Below are 15,147 nucleotides of genomic sequence, written 5' to 3'. Positions count from 1 at the left end.
GAACCTTCCAGAAGGCAACTTTATCTGCAGCACTCCACCAATCAGGCCTTTATGGTAGAGTGGCCAGACGGAAGCCACTCCTCAGTAAATTGCACATAACAGCCCGCTTGGAGTTTGCCAAAAGGCACCTAAAGTACTCTCAGACCATGAGAAGCAAGATTCTCTGGTCTGATGAAACCAAGATTGAACTCTTTGGCCTGAAGGCCAAGCGGCACTGCTCATCACCTATACCATACCTACGGTGAAGCATGGTGGTGGCAGCATCATGCTGTGGGGATGTCTTTCAGCGGCAGGAACTGGGAAACTAGTCAGGATCGAGGGAAAGATGAACGGAGAAAAGTACAGAGAGATCCTTGATGAAAACCTGCTGGACCTCAGATTGGGGCAGAGGTTCACCTTCCAACAGGACAATGACCCTAAGCACATAGCCAAGACAATGCAGGAGTGGCTTAATGACAAGTCTGGGAATGTCCTTGAATGGCCCAGCCAGAGCCCGGACTTGGACCCGATCGAACTTCTCTGGAGGGACCTGAAAATAGCTGTGCATTGACTCTCCCCATCCAACCTGACAGAGTTTGAGGGGATTTGCAGAGAAGAATGGGAGAAATTACCCAAATACAGGTGTGCCAAGCTTGTAGCGTCATACCCAAGAAGACTGGAGGCTGTAATTGTTGCCAAAGGTGCCTCAACAAAGTACTGTGTAAAGGGTCTGAATATTTACGTAAATGTGATATTTCATTTATTTCTTTTTAATTACTTTGCAAAAATTTCTAAACACCTGTTTTTGCTTTTTTATTATGGGGTATTGTGTGTTGATTGATGATTTAAAAAAAAAAGAATTTAATCCATTTTAAAATAAGGCTGTAACGTAGCAAAATGTGGGAAAAGTGAAGGGGTCTGAATACTTTCTGAGTGCACTGTAGAAGGATGGCAGTTCAGCCCATCAACTATACACTGTCTCACATAACATTTCTCTGTAAGCTACTTCCTCCGCATTCTTATCAACGCCCCCTAGTTTCTACCCCTCACTTAAACATAGGGGCAATTTATAATGGGCAATTAATCCACCGACGAGCTTTCCTTTGGGAAGTGGGAGTGAACACAAAGACCCACGCTGTCTCAGGGCGAACATGCAAAGTCCATACAGAGAGCACTGGAGGTCAGGATTGAACCTTGGTCACTGGAGTTGTGAGGCATCAGTTACGGGGCTCTGCTGCCAGTGCTGAAGGTCTCTTGGTCACTAAAGGCGGCAGTGATGTTTCTTCTACTATATTTCACCATTACACCCATTAGTTGGGCTGTAGGGAACTAGCATTTAATCTCCTGGAGCACTGACAGGGTTTTACTAACTATAGACGCTGCCTGTGTCTGGAATTTGTCTTGTAAACTGCCATCGTATTTAGGATATATTTGTGCCACATGTGCAATGCAGATGTATGCTTCTGTTTTACTGAACTACAACCTTTCCTTATTCCAACAGCCACAAGTATTGGCATTCAAAGCTGACTGAGAAGAAAAATCTACAAAATTAAAGTTATGGTTCTTGTTATGCGCAGCATGGCCTTTGATCTGTTGCACACTTTCACTAAAGTTGTTTTAATTGCATTGATGGTACCAAAGCAATCCTCTGTGTTAGTAAAGACTCTCACTTTGCAATTGTTCATGTGCAAGTATTTTCTTGCTTTTTTCCTATGTTGTGAAAGGATACAATGCTAAGGCGATTTGTTTGTCAAAGGTTTGTAGTAAATTGTGTGTTCTGGCGCATGGTATGCAGAATGATGACAGCGTTCAATGCTGACTAACTTGAGAAAGATGATCTTCCACCATGTTTACTTCTCCTTTCCTGTGGGTTATTCTAGGACTTTGAACCTTTGGCAATGAGGGAACAGTGATATGTGTATAAATTAATGTTGCATAGATTGGAGTTGTGTACCCAGTAGTCACAACTTTAGGCTGAGGTTCAAGAAGTTTCAGTAACAAAAATGGAGTCACCAAGTTTTTTAAAAAAATACCAGACTGTGGGTGTGAAGTGGCTGCAAATGAACTTTAATTTGTAGGCTTGAAGCTGACAAGGTGTTAAGTTACTGGACTAATGTCCAGAGGCCTAGACACTGATCCTTTATTTGAATCTTATCATGGCAGCTGGGCAATTTAAATTCCAATGATAAAATAAATCTGGAATTAAAATCTGGCCTCTATATTAGTAACCATTACGATACCAGATTGCTATTTAAAACACCATCTCATTCACCAGTATCCTCTCGATAAGGAAAACTGCCTGGTAGGTGCCCCCAGACCCATTAATGTGGTTAACTATTTATTATCATTGTAGTTTAAGGGGATTTAAGAGTGGACACTGCATGCTAGCTTTGGCAGTGATATCCACATTGTGCGAAGGAACAACTTGAAACAAAAACTTTACCAAGTATAATAATTGTAGGCTTCTAATAGTATCTTGGATTTCACGGTTTCTCTGTCCAGTCAATCAAAAGGATCGTTTACAGCAGCAAAACATTGAACCTTAAGGAACAAGTCATGTTGAGGAAATGGAATATGCTTGCTTTAGGTTTGACTTTTATTGTCCAGGAACTTTACACCACAGTGCTTGCTCTTTTGGGGACTAACTGTGTGCAGATGCTCATCATCTGGTGCTAAGATGTAATTTTTGTCAGTCATTCTGCCTACCTTTTTATTTCATCATTTTGTGCCTCTTAAATCTATCATCGTAGTTGTAGAAAATTAATCTAATCTCCTAGCGAGCCTGATAAACCCTTCCGCTTTGTTCTGGCCCATTGCAATGTGCAAAGCAAAGCTTTCTCTGAGAATTCACAATATTTCACTCCTCGCTTGTTACATAGACTTGCCTGCTGAGGATAGAATTAAATATTCTCAGCCAGTGGTCTGGAATTTAATTTCTTTGTGATTGTTCAGCAGCTCTACAGAAATGGGCGGGTGTGGGGGAGGGAATGAGAGAAAGTGGCGTGAGTGATTAGTGGTGCTTGCCACTGGATGGCACAGTACTGTAGGGTGTGAATGCTCATGGAAACTGGAGATTGACCAGTACAGGGTACATCCTCCACCAAATTCAGTTTACATATGTATCGTATGTGGAGAATAGTGAAAGTCTGTTCATCTAAAAACCATTGAACAGCACTGTGTGGGTCTGGCGTTCACTCACGGTTTGGTTTTATCAATGTAGAGTAATCTATGATCATATCGCCATGCATGTTAAGAGAATGTTAATAAATAACCCCTGGTGCAAATCTGCTGGTGGACCCAGCTTCACTGAATCCATTAGGGGTTTATAAATTTAATTGGCAATTGCTTGGGATTTGACATGATTTATCTTTAAATTGTGCCTTAACTGTTTAGAATTGTCAGTTTAGTTTCTTAATGTATGAAATCTTTCACTTTGAGCTCCCAAATAAACAATCACTCATTAAATGATCTTGCCATCAAAGAAATGCCATTAGGCACAAGAAATGGAGTATCATGTTTTATATACAGTGCCACATGAACTGCTTGAGAGATGCCTGAATTCAGACTGAAAATAATGTTTATAGCCTATAAACCTCTGCAATTTAAATGCTCTGGGTTTGCGGCCAGAACTGGCATTGATCTTCAAACTTTTGATGGTGACTCAAGTTGCTTATCAAAATCCATTTGGTGCTATAAATTTATTGTGCTTTACAAGTTTATGCCTTTAAAATCAGAGTATGAAATAGGATCCAAAGTGCTGATCTTTTGGTATAGAAAAGCTCTTTGAAACAGCACACTTCCATATCTTCCATCCCTCTCTTGTCAAGTTCAAACGTAGCATTGTCATTATAATGTGGCCTTTTAAAGCTAATTGTTATATTATAATGAGTATTCAACTCAAGTGGAATGTAAATTATAATCTGTAGAAGTCAGGAGATGCTTTTGTGTCTCAATTGAGGGTCTTTTTTTTAATAAATCAAATAAATAAATAAATTAGCTATGAGAAGCACTTTTCTGCCTCCAATATTAATCAAACAACTCCTTGGTTAATAATGTACAGTATGTTTGTGTACAAGGAGTACACACTTCCTCAGATTTTGTTGCTTCTTTAAATGAGTGCTGTGGATTGATGTGCAGTGTGCAGGCGTTTGCAGTGTGCTGTGCAGTAAAGTCATATCATAATTGAACAATTATTTTCTCCTCAGTTGCGTCGAATGCAAGAGATGATTGCTCAGATGCAAGCACAGATGAGAATGAAGCCTGCGGATAATAGAGATGGACATTGAGTAGTGAACCAGTTCTGCTTTTATTTTACTGGTAAGAGCCTTAATGATCTTAACTTGCCCCTAAATTTTGCTATTTGTGAGCTATTTGGAAACTGGCTGTCAAACAAATCCCATCGAAGCAGCTATCCCCCACCTAACCCTCAACCTTTGAACAGAGAATCAGAATTATTATGGTCTAAAAGCAAGCCATCCAGCCCATTGAGTCAATGTTGGCGCTCTGTAGATCAATTCAGTCGGTCTTTGGCACGATTACTTTCCTGAAGTACATTCCACATTTGAAATCAGCAACTTGTTCCTGCTTTCACCATCTTCATGTCATTGAGTTCCTGCTTATTATCACTTGCTCTGCGTTATTTAAAAAAAAGTTCTTCCTCACATCCTCTCTTCAGGTCTTGACCAAATCTGTGTTTCCTAGCCTTTGCACTATCAATCTTTAGCAATGGAAATTTGTGTCTATTTTTTATCCAATCCTACCAATCTCTATTAAACCTTCTTAGTTCCAAGGGAAATAACCCCAAATTCTCCAACTTAATTTTGTCGTCAATATCTTCTTTCAGGGCAGATAGACACAAAGTGCTGGAGTAACTCAGCGGGACAGGCAGCACCTCTGGAGAGAGGGAATGGATCGATGACTTTTCAGGTCGAGATGTCTTGACCTGAAACATCATCCATTCCTTCTCTCCAGAGATTTTGTCTGTCCCGCTGAGTTACTCCAGCATTTTGTGTCTATCTTTGGTGTAAACCAGCATCTGCAGTTCCTTCCCACACATCAGCTTCTTTCAGGTGCAGAATCATTATATATGAGCACTCTTGCAAAAGTCTGTTGCTGTTAGAGCTTGGAGTTTCTTGACATAAATGCAGACCGTTTCACATTCTGAAATGCTCATCATGGTCCCTCACTAATTTGGACAGAAGATAGCAGGCTACCAAACCATTTCCCGTAAGAAAAAGGTGTAAATCTTTAAATATGGATGGGATTTCTCTCTGGAGGAAGCCAAGATTGAAAGCCAGGTGGTTCTTGCAGGAAAGAGCTGACTTAATTTCATGACAACATTGTGAAAGTGGCTTCACAGCAAAGGGTTAAAATGTGGGAGCTTTCTTGACTAGTTCAGAAAGCACAGCTAGGTCTTTGCTGTGGAACGTTCTGTCCCGTTGGCTGAATGGAGCCCAGTTGCATAACAAAATCAAAGCAACAGCTGGAAGATGACTGCAATTTATTTTTTCATAAATGTTTAGGATTGTACAGTTCTACCGCAGAGTTTCTAATTTGGGAGAGGAATGTATGTGAAAATATGAAACTTAGGAGTAAATAGGGAATCTGTCGGCTATATTTTAAACAATGCCGCAAAGAATCCTCCCACTGCTTCTGCTTAATTGCTTCCATCTCGGCATGTTTCTCAAGCTGTCCAATCAAGCCGTTGTGCAGTTCTGTGGAATTCGAACTGTAAGGCTGGCCAGAGGTCAAATGGACTCCAAGATACGCCTCTTTTTTCCCAATTTTTCTTAATTTTTCTATGCAAGGTGAAGGGGGGGGGGGGGGGGGGAAGGGATGTTTATGTTTCAGAATGCTTCGAATTACAAGCTCTTGAGAGTTGTATCTCTGAATAGCTTCCTGTTAGTGTGGGCGGTTTGGGTTATTTTGTCTGTAGAAGATAATTGTAAGTTTGACTGACAGAGCTAGCTGACATTGGGAAACCAGAATGTTCAAAGTGCTAATTCTGCTGCTGTTTTCCTTCAGATTAAAGCTGCAGCATCATTTTCCATGTTATCAGTCCCTGAAGTTGAAATTCCCGTAATGTTAGTCTTTCTTGGAAGTAGTAGGGCCAATACAATGTTGTTCAATAATATGACACGAGGCCATTCAGTCATTTTAACAATGCTTGCTCATTGAAACCAGAGTACAAATTTGTTTCTCTTCTTTGCTCTTAACCCATAGCTCGACAAATAGTTAATTTTCAAATTCTGGTTAGGTACATTAAAATTATGATTCTATCTAGTTTCATCACTTCGGACATTGCATTCTGTATTGCTATAATTCCCTGCATAAAATAATTTCTTATCTCATCTCTAGTGCATTTGCCAAGAATGTTGGAGCATATAGAAACTTTAAATCCATTCTATTTGCATTTTAAACCAACGTTCCTGGAGTATGAATCACATCTAAAAATCTCCCTGACTGGTGGGATCTCCTATTAGCAGAAAGCAGTGTTTCATTCCTTAGTTTCCGCTGAATTAGCAGATCACACTTGTGGTTGTGGAGCGGTTTACAGGAACAAAATAAGACATTTTACTCTCTTACGCCTGTTTGCCAAGATCCTGTGAGTAACTCTAAGTAGGCCATGCTCCCATATTTTATTAAATCGTTCGATTTTGTAATTAAAATTAACAATTGACGTAACATCAATTGGTGTTCCAAACTTTGATCAACTTTTTAATGTACAATCACAACAAATACATCACAGTTGTTACCAACTACACAAGGAACTGTGTGGAGGATGATTTTGACTGCCATCAAAATCATCCGGGTGTTCCCCAATCAGAAGCCTTAGATGAACCAGGAGGTCCGCAATCTTCTGAGGATCAAATCTCAGGCATTCAAGTTTGGCAATGCAGGTTCATTCAGCAAGTCCAGGCACCACTTCAATAAGGCCATCAATAAGGCAAAGCAACACTTTTGCTCTTAATTGGAGGATGAGACGGATGTTCAGCAGCTGTGGCTGGATTTGCATGCCATCACCTATTCAAAAGCAAAACCGAGTGGCATCTCAAGCGCCAACGAGACAACACTTCTGGACAAGAACAATGCATTCAATGCACACTTCAAAAAGAAGAACATTGATGTGCCTTCCCCAACCACCATAGCCCCCGATGGCATTGTAATCTCAGTCACTGAGGCCGACATCAGAAGATCTTTCACAACGTGAACCCTCGGAAAGTATCTGGACCTGATGGAGTACCTGGCCGCTTTCCCAAAACCGGCACGGAAACAACTGGCTGGAGTTTTTGTGGACATCTTCATCTTATTACTAAGGCCAGAGGTTCACACCTGCTTTAAAAGGGCATCAACAAGACTGGTGCCCAAGAAGAATAAGGTAACATGCGTCAATGATTACCAACTGGTGACACTAATGCCTGTGGTAATGAAGTGCTTTGAGAGATTTGTAATGGCTCATATCAACTCCTAACGTAGCAAGAACATGGACCCACTACAGGTTGCCTATCACCACAATAAATGTATTGGGGATGTGATCTTGTTGGCTCTCCACTTTGCACTGAACCACTTGGACAGTAAGAACACATGGGTCAAACTGTTGATCATTGCTTATAGCTCATCATTCAACACTATGATCCCGTCCAAGCATGTAATCAAGCCCAGGAAACTGCGTCTCTAAACAACCCTACGCTACTGGATCCTCGACTTCCTCATCAACAGACTACAACTGGCAACAAAACCTCTTTCTCAAAAACCATCAGCACAGGAACACCTCAGTCTCCCACTGTACTCACTCTATGCCCTTGACTTTTAGCCAGACTCAGTTCCAACGCCACCTTTAAATTCGCTGGCAACGCCACTGTTGGCGGATGAATTACAGGTGACGATAAATCCGAGTAAAAGAGGGAGTCGATCATCTGAATGAATGGTGCCATAACAACAACCCTGCTCTCAATCTCAGCGAGACCAAGGAGCTGATTGTTGACCTTAGAAGAGGGAGACCGAGGATCCATGAATGTGTCATCATGGACGGGTTGGCAGTGGAGAGAGTCATCAACTTCAACTTTCCGTGCGTACTTATCTCTGAAAATCTGTCTTGGGCCCAGCATATCGACGCAATCATAAAGAAAGCCAATCAACACCGCTACTTCCGTTGAAAATTGAGGAGATTCGAGATGTCGACAATTATTCTCTTGTCTGAAAACTATGAACTCCAAGTTCAAGAACAGCTTCTCCCAGCAAACATCAGGCTCTTGAACGCTAGAAACACTAACTAAACTATGATCTGCAATCTGTCTTGGTGCACTAAGGACATCAGGCTTTTTGTAATAATATTGTTTTTTTTATTTATTGATTTTTGTTTTGTTTATTATGGTATCTGTGAGTACTGTGTTTACAGACCTGTAATGAACAGCTGAGAACGCACCTTTGCGAGACGTTTTGGCACCTCTCCTTCCTGATTGTGGACTATGGGTCAGGAAATTGAGGATCCAGAGGCAGAGGGGGTACTGAGTCCTATGTCCAGGAGTTTGGAGATGAATTTGGTGGGCAACATGGCGCTGAAGACAAAGCTACAGTCAATACATAAAAGTCTCACATAGATGTCCTTGTTATCCAGATGTTCCAGAGATGAGTATAGGGCCAGGGAGATGGTGTTCACCATGGATCTGGCGCAATTGCTGTTTGGGAGGTATAACTTACCAGTTCCATGGTCATCCTCTCAAAACACTTCATGAATATCAGAGCCATTAGACAGCAGTCATTAGCCCAAGCTTCCTTGGTTTTCTTTGCGACCGGGGTGCTGGTGATCCTCTTAAAGCAGTACAAACCTCAGAATAGAGTGTTGAGTGGTTAAAGATGACCACGGATATTCCTATCTGCTGGACTGCAAAGGTTCCGAGGTTCTGGTCAGGTTCTCCATCCAGGCCAGTCACTTTCAGGAAGGTCGATATGTCATCAATAACAGTGGGTACAGGTGCTCCTGGGGCTGTTGAAGTTAGTTGATGTCATTCCACTGACGCTCTTTTCAAAAGCGAGCATGGAATGCATTGAGCTCTTCGGGGAGAGTTGCCAACGATTCTGCCCAACTTCATTTTGTATGCTTTATTGCCTGCAAGCCTTGCCACAATTGACAGGTGTCTGCGTCGTTAGCCTTTGACTCAAGCTTGATCTGGAATTTTCCCTTGATATTCTTGACTGCTTTTTGAAGATTGTACATAGATTTCTGGTACCGCTCGATATTGTTAGGCGGAGAAATAGAATCAGATGTTTTTAAGAACAAATGGTTGCCTAAAAATTTGAACTGGAACTGAATACATCATAGACACATTGGACAACTATGCAAAGGCACTACAGTTCAGATATTAGCAGTAATCAATATACAAGATTTTGCATTGTCCGAATCAGAGAATGATGTAGCACTGAAGGCCATCAGCCTATTGTATCTGTAATAGTTCTTCAAAAATTATCTAATTAGTGTCACATAGCTTATTTTTCATCATGCTCTATTTGTTTTATCATATTCCTATTTTAAAGTTATTTGCAAATTTGTTTCCACCTGCCTTTTGTGCTGCGCTTCAAATTTCAACAAATCTCTATAAAAAAAAAATTTGATCCTCATATTGCTTCTGGTTCTCTTGCCTCTCCCCTTAAAATCATGCTGCCTGAGTAATGACCCTTTGCCTGTGGAACCAGTTTCCCCTTGCTTGCTATTATTGAAAATCTGTTTTTTAGGATACCTCTAACTTATTTTCTTGGCCTTCTCTATTGTATGGAGAATGATCCCATCTCATCCAGCCCCTGCACCCATGATGCAACTTTTATATGTCCCCTCTACACCGTCTGTGTGATCTTGTCATCCTTTTCAATGCGTGGTGCAACAAATAAGTGCACAGGTTCGAGGATACGATGTTCATGGATACTCGCATCTGAAGCACAACTCTGTGTCAAAAACTTTTGCAAAACTTATCCTTTTGGATGGGACAACTGAAATCAATTGTATATTTTTAACAAGACTCTGATACCTTTTTTAGTTTAGTTTAGAGATACAGTTGATTAGTTTAGAAATCAATTGTATATTTTTAACAAGACTCTGATACCTTTTTTAGTTTAGTTTAGAGATACAGTGTGGAAAAGGGCCCTTTAGCTCACTGAGTCTGCGCCACCGATCACACATACACTAGTTCTAACCTACATACTAGGGACAATTTACAGAAGCCAATTAACCCACAAACCTGTACATCTTTGGAATGTGGGAGAAAACGGGAGCACCCAGAGAAAACCCACGCGGTCACGGGGAGAATGTACAAACTATGCACAGACAGCACCACGGGTCAGGATCGACCACTGGTCTCAGGCGCTGTAAGTCTCAGCTGCACCACTGTGCCACTAATATTATAACTAGTGACATCACATTATTACTGTGTCGGATCTGTGGGGCGGTACAGTGGCATAGCGGTAGAGTTGCTGCCTTGCACTACCAGAGACCCAGGTTTGATCCTGAGTACAGGTGCTGTTGTACGGAGTTGGCATGTTTTCCCTCTAACCACGTGGGTTTTCACCGGGTGCTTCAGTTTCCTCCCACATTTCAAAGACGTGCAGCTTTGTAGGTTGATTAGCTTCTGAAAATTGTCCCTAGTGTGTAGGATAGAACTAATGTATGGGCGATCGTGGTCGGCCTGGCTCGGACGGCCCAAAAACCTGTTTTTAATCTATCGCTATTAAAAAAATCTCTATAAAAATATGATTACATATCTATATAATGGATGACATTAAAAGATGTGTTAGCTGTGTTGTATCTTGAATCTACAGTGGTTTCTGTAAGGTGTATTAATTATATCGGTCCCTAGAGGAGCAATAAAAACCTGATTTTAGGATTATGTGATGTTTTTCGTATTGTGGGATAAATTCAAAGCACAATTAAAAGGCAGTGGTCAATTCATAACACCATTCTGTTTTTCTCCAGGGATGGAATGAGCTGTGTCCCGTGGTTGCAAACACTCTTGATCTCGCAGATGCAATACTCGACTGTGAGTTTATGGCGAATCAGAAGACGAAACGGTCTCTACACACCTTGTATGGAATTTTGGTATCACTTTACTGTGATCACAGATATATTTTCTATCTTGCCTGTTATACTGATATTACTTGATTACAACGGGAATCTTTATACGGTTTTTATATAGTTTGTAAACCTTCATGTATTATTGCTGCACACTCTCAAGCTTTCACAGCATCTAATCTTTTCCTCCAAGTGGCAGATTTTGGTGCCTGTCACAGCCCTTGTTATTGTCAAAGATATGATTGAGGTGAATAGTCAACCAACAGTGTTGTTCAATGGAATCCCAAAAATAATCTCGCCATTTCATTGATAACAAAGTTGGTACTCAAAATCCTTCTTTATTTTGCCATCTATGCAAAAATAGGCTGCTGACAGGTCCCAAATGCTAAGTGAATCAAACATTATGATTGTTATTCAATCCTGTGAATTAGCACAACACTTTGTGTCACATGGCATTACTGTTGACAAGCTCCCTGATAAGTGAGCTCAGTTTATGGTGATAATTACCTTCCCTGTCATATTTTAAATCTTGATGAAGGGCCAAAGTAAACTAATAGTTACCTGTTTACTTGCTAGTCTGTGGCAGATGCTGCCAAAATGCTGACTTGCTAATCTACGGCAGACTCTGTTAATCCTTGAGGGTTTTCAACAAAAGCAAGTTAGGTTTCATGCCAGCAAGTGTACACCGTTCAAAATTCTTTTGATTGAAACTCTGAGACTAGTCCTTGTAATTCAGGGTTTTGAAAAAATGAGTCTCAGACATGACAGAGATTCTCCAAAACACCGAGCAAAGTAATATCTTGCAGGATAATTGTGATGGCTGATAAGTAGAATTTCATGTGTTTATTATATATGTATTTTTAATTGTTTATTTCTGCATTTTTGCTGTCTTTATATTGTCCTGAAGTTGTGAAAGGCACTATATAAATACAAGTACTTCATAATTCAATTAATGAGAATTTTGCACATTAAGCCAGGAGCTTGTAGTTTCAAGTTCAACTTCAGAACGAAGCACACAGTCTATTGCTGACCAATCAGTGCTTGACTGAAAGTCTACTATGTTCTTTGAGTTAATGTTATTTGGACTGGATTTTGATCTTTGGTAGAACAACTAGACCTTCTCATTCTCTCTTTTCTCTTTCTAAGGACCAAATGTTCCTCACTGTTCCAATCAAAGTCAATTAACACTAACAACAACAAATTATCTCTAAATTGATCTTGCTTACAGTATCCCATGCAATATTGAAAGGATTTACCATTTTGTTTGCCTAACTCCGATATAATGAATTGTATGAGAAACCCTGAGGTATTTGAGAGTCATGTATGTTGCCTTTTTGCTTGCATGCTAAACTGGACCACTGATATTACTAATTAGAATTGGTACAGATCATTCCAAACAGTTTTCTTGTTTGCAAATCACATGCCTCATATTGGCATAACTTGTCAGCTGTAATACTGACTTCTTCAATCTATAAAACTGTATGAATTGTGAATAAAGGCAGGTTTAAATCAGGTAGTTGGGAGCAGTTTAAGTTTGATTAACGGCAAATATAAAGATCCCTGATTTTCAAAACAATGCATAAATCTAAAATTTTCTGCACTTTAGAGAAACTGAAATATTCCATTTGTAACTCCTGTCTTTCGACTTTAATCTCAATTATTATTATTTAAACTGTTAAGCAATTTTATTAGTGCTGCACAATTTTTCCACAGTACATTGTTATCAGTTCATAGGCGTCAGCTATCAATTCTGTTCAATGAGTTTAGAAATTGCAACAAAGACAGAAGACTTTCTAATTTCAAATTTTTATGAAAGCAAATATTTTATTGCTACATTGCAACAACAACATGCAGTTTATTTAAAACAACTGACTTTAATTATATGATCTGATCAGAGGCTTGACTGGAGCCTGTGGAAGGGACACATGCTTTCCTCAAGGACCCTACATGCTAAGCCATCTGTATACACCACAATTTTGGGAATTAAGACATTTCAAAAGCACCAAATGATTGATTTGATTTTCAGGAACGAATTGACTAAGTAGGATCGCTGTCACATCTGTTTCCTACTTTCAGAAAGCTCACCGCCTGAGTATGATCAAAATACTTTACAGCACTGATTCTGGGAGTGCAATGTCACTGTTTTTATTATGCATAATATCACTGTGTTCTTGTGTGTAACATGTGCATGTTATTAATAAAGTTGAAGATTGCTAATACTTAGCTCAGTGTTTCTCATAAGCAAAGCTAGCCATTGTTATGTCGACCAAATTGCCTTCAGATTGACTTTCTATTTTATGGGGAGGTGGAGTTGGGTTTTTTGGTTAAATTCCAACAATCTGCCACTTGGAGCTTTTGTTAGTTATTCCAGACATAATCTTAAAATGCTTTTATCTTTGTACACTGCATTTGTTTTTACATCAAGTAGTCAGCAATAAACTGTACAGAAATAAATTAACTGTCTGTGCTCATTTAAATATAATTAATCTGATTTTCCCACAAGACATTCGTTAACCAAAAGAACATTCATTAACCACAAGTACCAGTCACAACTCTGCAGCAGTTGCCAGTTTGGTAGAAGCAAAAATAAAATGAGAACAAAATATCAATAAATCTGATTTACTATACATGTGTGTGAAAGTGCAAGTATTGTTCGTATGATTGGTGAGCTGCAGGCATAGAGAAATGTGGGAATATGATGTGAAGGCGATAAGAATTTTGGGTTAAAGAAGGACCAGAACTGGGCATTAAATTTTCTTGGAAACATGTTTATAAAAAAATTAAAGAAAATATTGGTACTGGAGAGAGGATTTCATAGAAGGGTCAGAGATAAAATCTATTTAGTTACAGCTGTTAAACAGTAGAAGAAGCATCACACTGCTGGGTGTATTTCATAAGTTCGTAAGTTATAGGAGCAGAATTAGGCCATTTTAGCCCATGAAGTCTACTCCGCCATTTAATCATGACTGATCTATCTAATTTTCCCTCTCAACCCCATTCTCCTGCCTTCTCCCCATAACCCCTGACACCGATCAATCTCTGCCTTAAAAAATATCCATTCACTTGGCTTCCACAGCCTTCTGTAGATCATCAACAATTAGATGAGATGTGCAAAAGCCACAGTGTATTTACAAATGTGGGACTAGTTTTCTTTGAAGGGAGGCAGAGAGGAGATCTGAATGAAGTGTGTAAAATATAAAGGGTGAGGACAGAGTAGATTGTGGGAGCCTGCTGCAGACGGTGAATGGATTGAGGACTAGAGGGCACAATTGTGTAATAAAGGGAAGAGAATTAAGAGCGACATGATGAAAAATGTTTACATCAAGTGTTACTGATATCACAAATGCACCGTCTGCTGGTGTGGCGACGCTGGTGCCATTGTGGCTTTTAGGAGGGAACAGGATAAGTACATGGTGGAGGACATTTTAGAGGACTGTGAAGAAAAGTTCAATGGGTGAAACTGGAGAGTTGCTCTGGTGAAGACCTAATGCAGATGCGGTAGGCTAAATGGTCTACTGCTATCAATCATTTTGTTTTTCCTCTGTATTCCTGTACCAGGCTACAATGATAGCCACAATTTCTTAATGCCTTGCATGTATCGTTGACTTGCTATGGGAAATCATGGTGCAGGACTTTGGATTTCATAGGTAATAAATGAGTAGCTGTGAAGAATGTTTTGTATCCAATTATTCATACATGTTGGTTGCAGAAGTAGTCATTAAGAATACTGATACAAACTTTGTGAGATGTCTGAGTTACAGTGTGACATGGTTTTATATAATGGTTGAAGTATGGCCCTTTATCTGCAGACTCTGCCCATGTAATTACTCAGTGATTTATTAAAGGAAGTTGTGTTGATATTTCCTCAGTGGTCTTTGTGAGGTTAGCCAAAATGAAGCTGAGGAAATAGCTTTCACTTAGTCCTCAGAAACAGTAAGTTGGCTGTGCAGTGGATATGTAAACAATCATCTAGTGACAAGAAAGTTTTAAACCATCAAAGAATTTCATTGTTAGTACTGTGGCTTAACAGTTTAAGGAAGAGAAATATTTTGTCTGGTTGTTTGGGTGTAATAATTTTAGTTTTCTGTGTTTATCTACACAGCTGCTTA

At 39.8% G+C, this 15,147-nt stretch overlaps 1 protein-coding gene across 1 annotated transcript in view; it reads left to right on the top strand.

Annotated features, from left to right (window-relative positions):
• The window catches only part of LOC144605695 (septin-2), a 111,945-nt gene extending 98,189 nt beyond the window's left edge, over window positions 1-13,756 (top strand). Inside the window, exons 12-13 of the mRNA XM_078421192.1 lie at window positions 4,185-4,296; window positions 10,943-13,756. Of these exons, the coding sequence (XP_078277318.1) occupies window positions 4,185-4,265 (81 nt within the window). The 3' untranslated portion in view covers window positions 4,266-4,296; window positions 10,943-13,756. The remainder of the gene's footprint in view (window positions 1-4,184; window positions 4,297-10,942) is intronic.
• The last annotated feature ends 1,391 nt before the right edge of the window (window positions 13,757-15,147 follow it).

The sequence above is a fragment of the Rhinoraja longicauda genome, chromosome 25 (genome assembly GCF_053455715.1).
Source record: "Rhinoraja longicauda isolate Sanriku21f chromosome 25, sRhiLon1.1, whole genome shotgun sequence".
NCBI lineage: Eukaryota > Metazoa > Chordata > Chondrichthyes > Rajiformes > Arhynchobatidae > Rhinoraja > Rhinoraja longicauda.
Note: the sequence above shows the minus strand (reverse complement) of the source record. Positions and strands in the feature narration are given on the sequence as shown.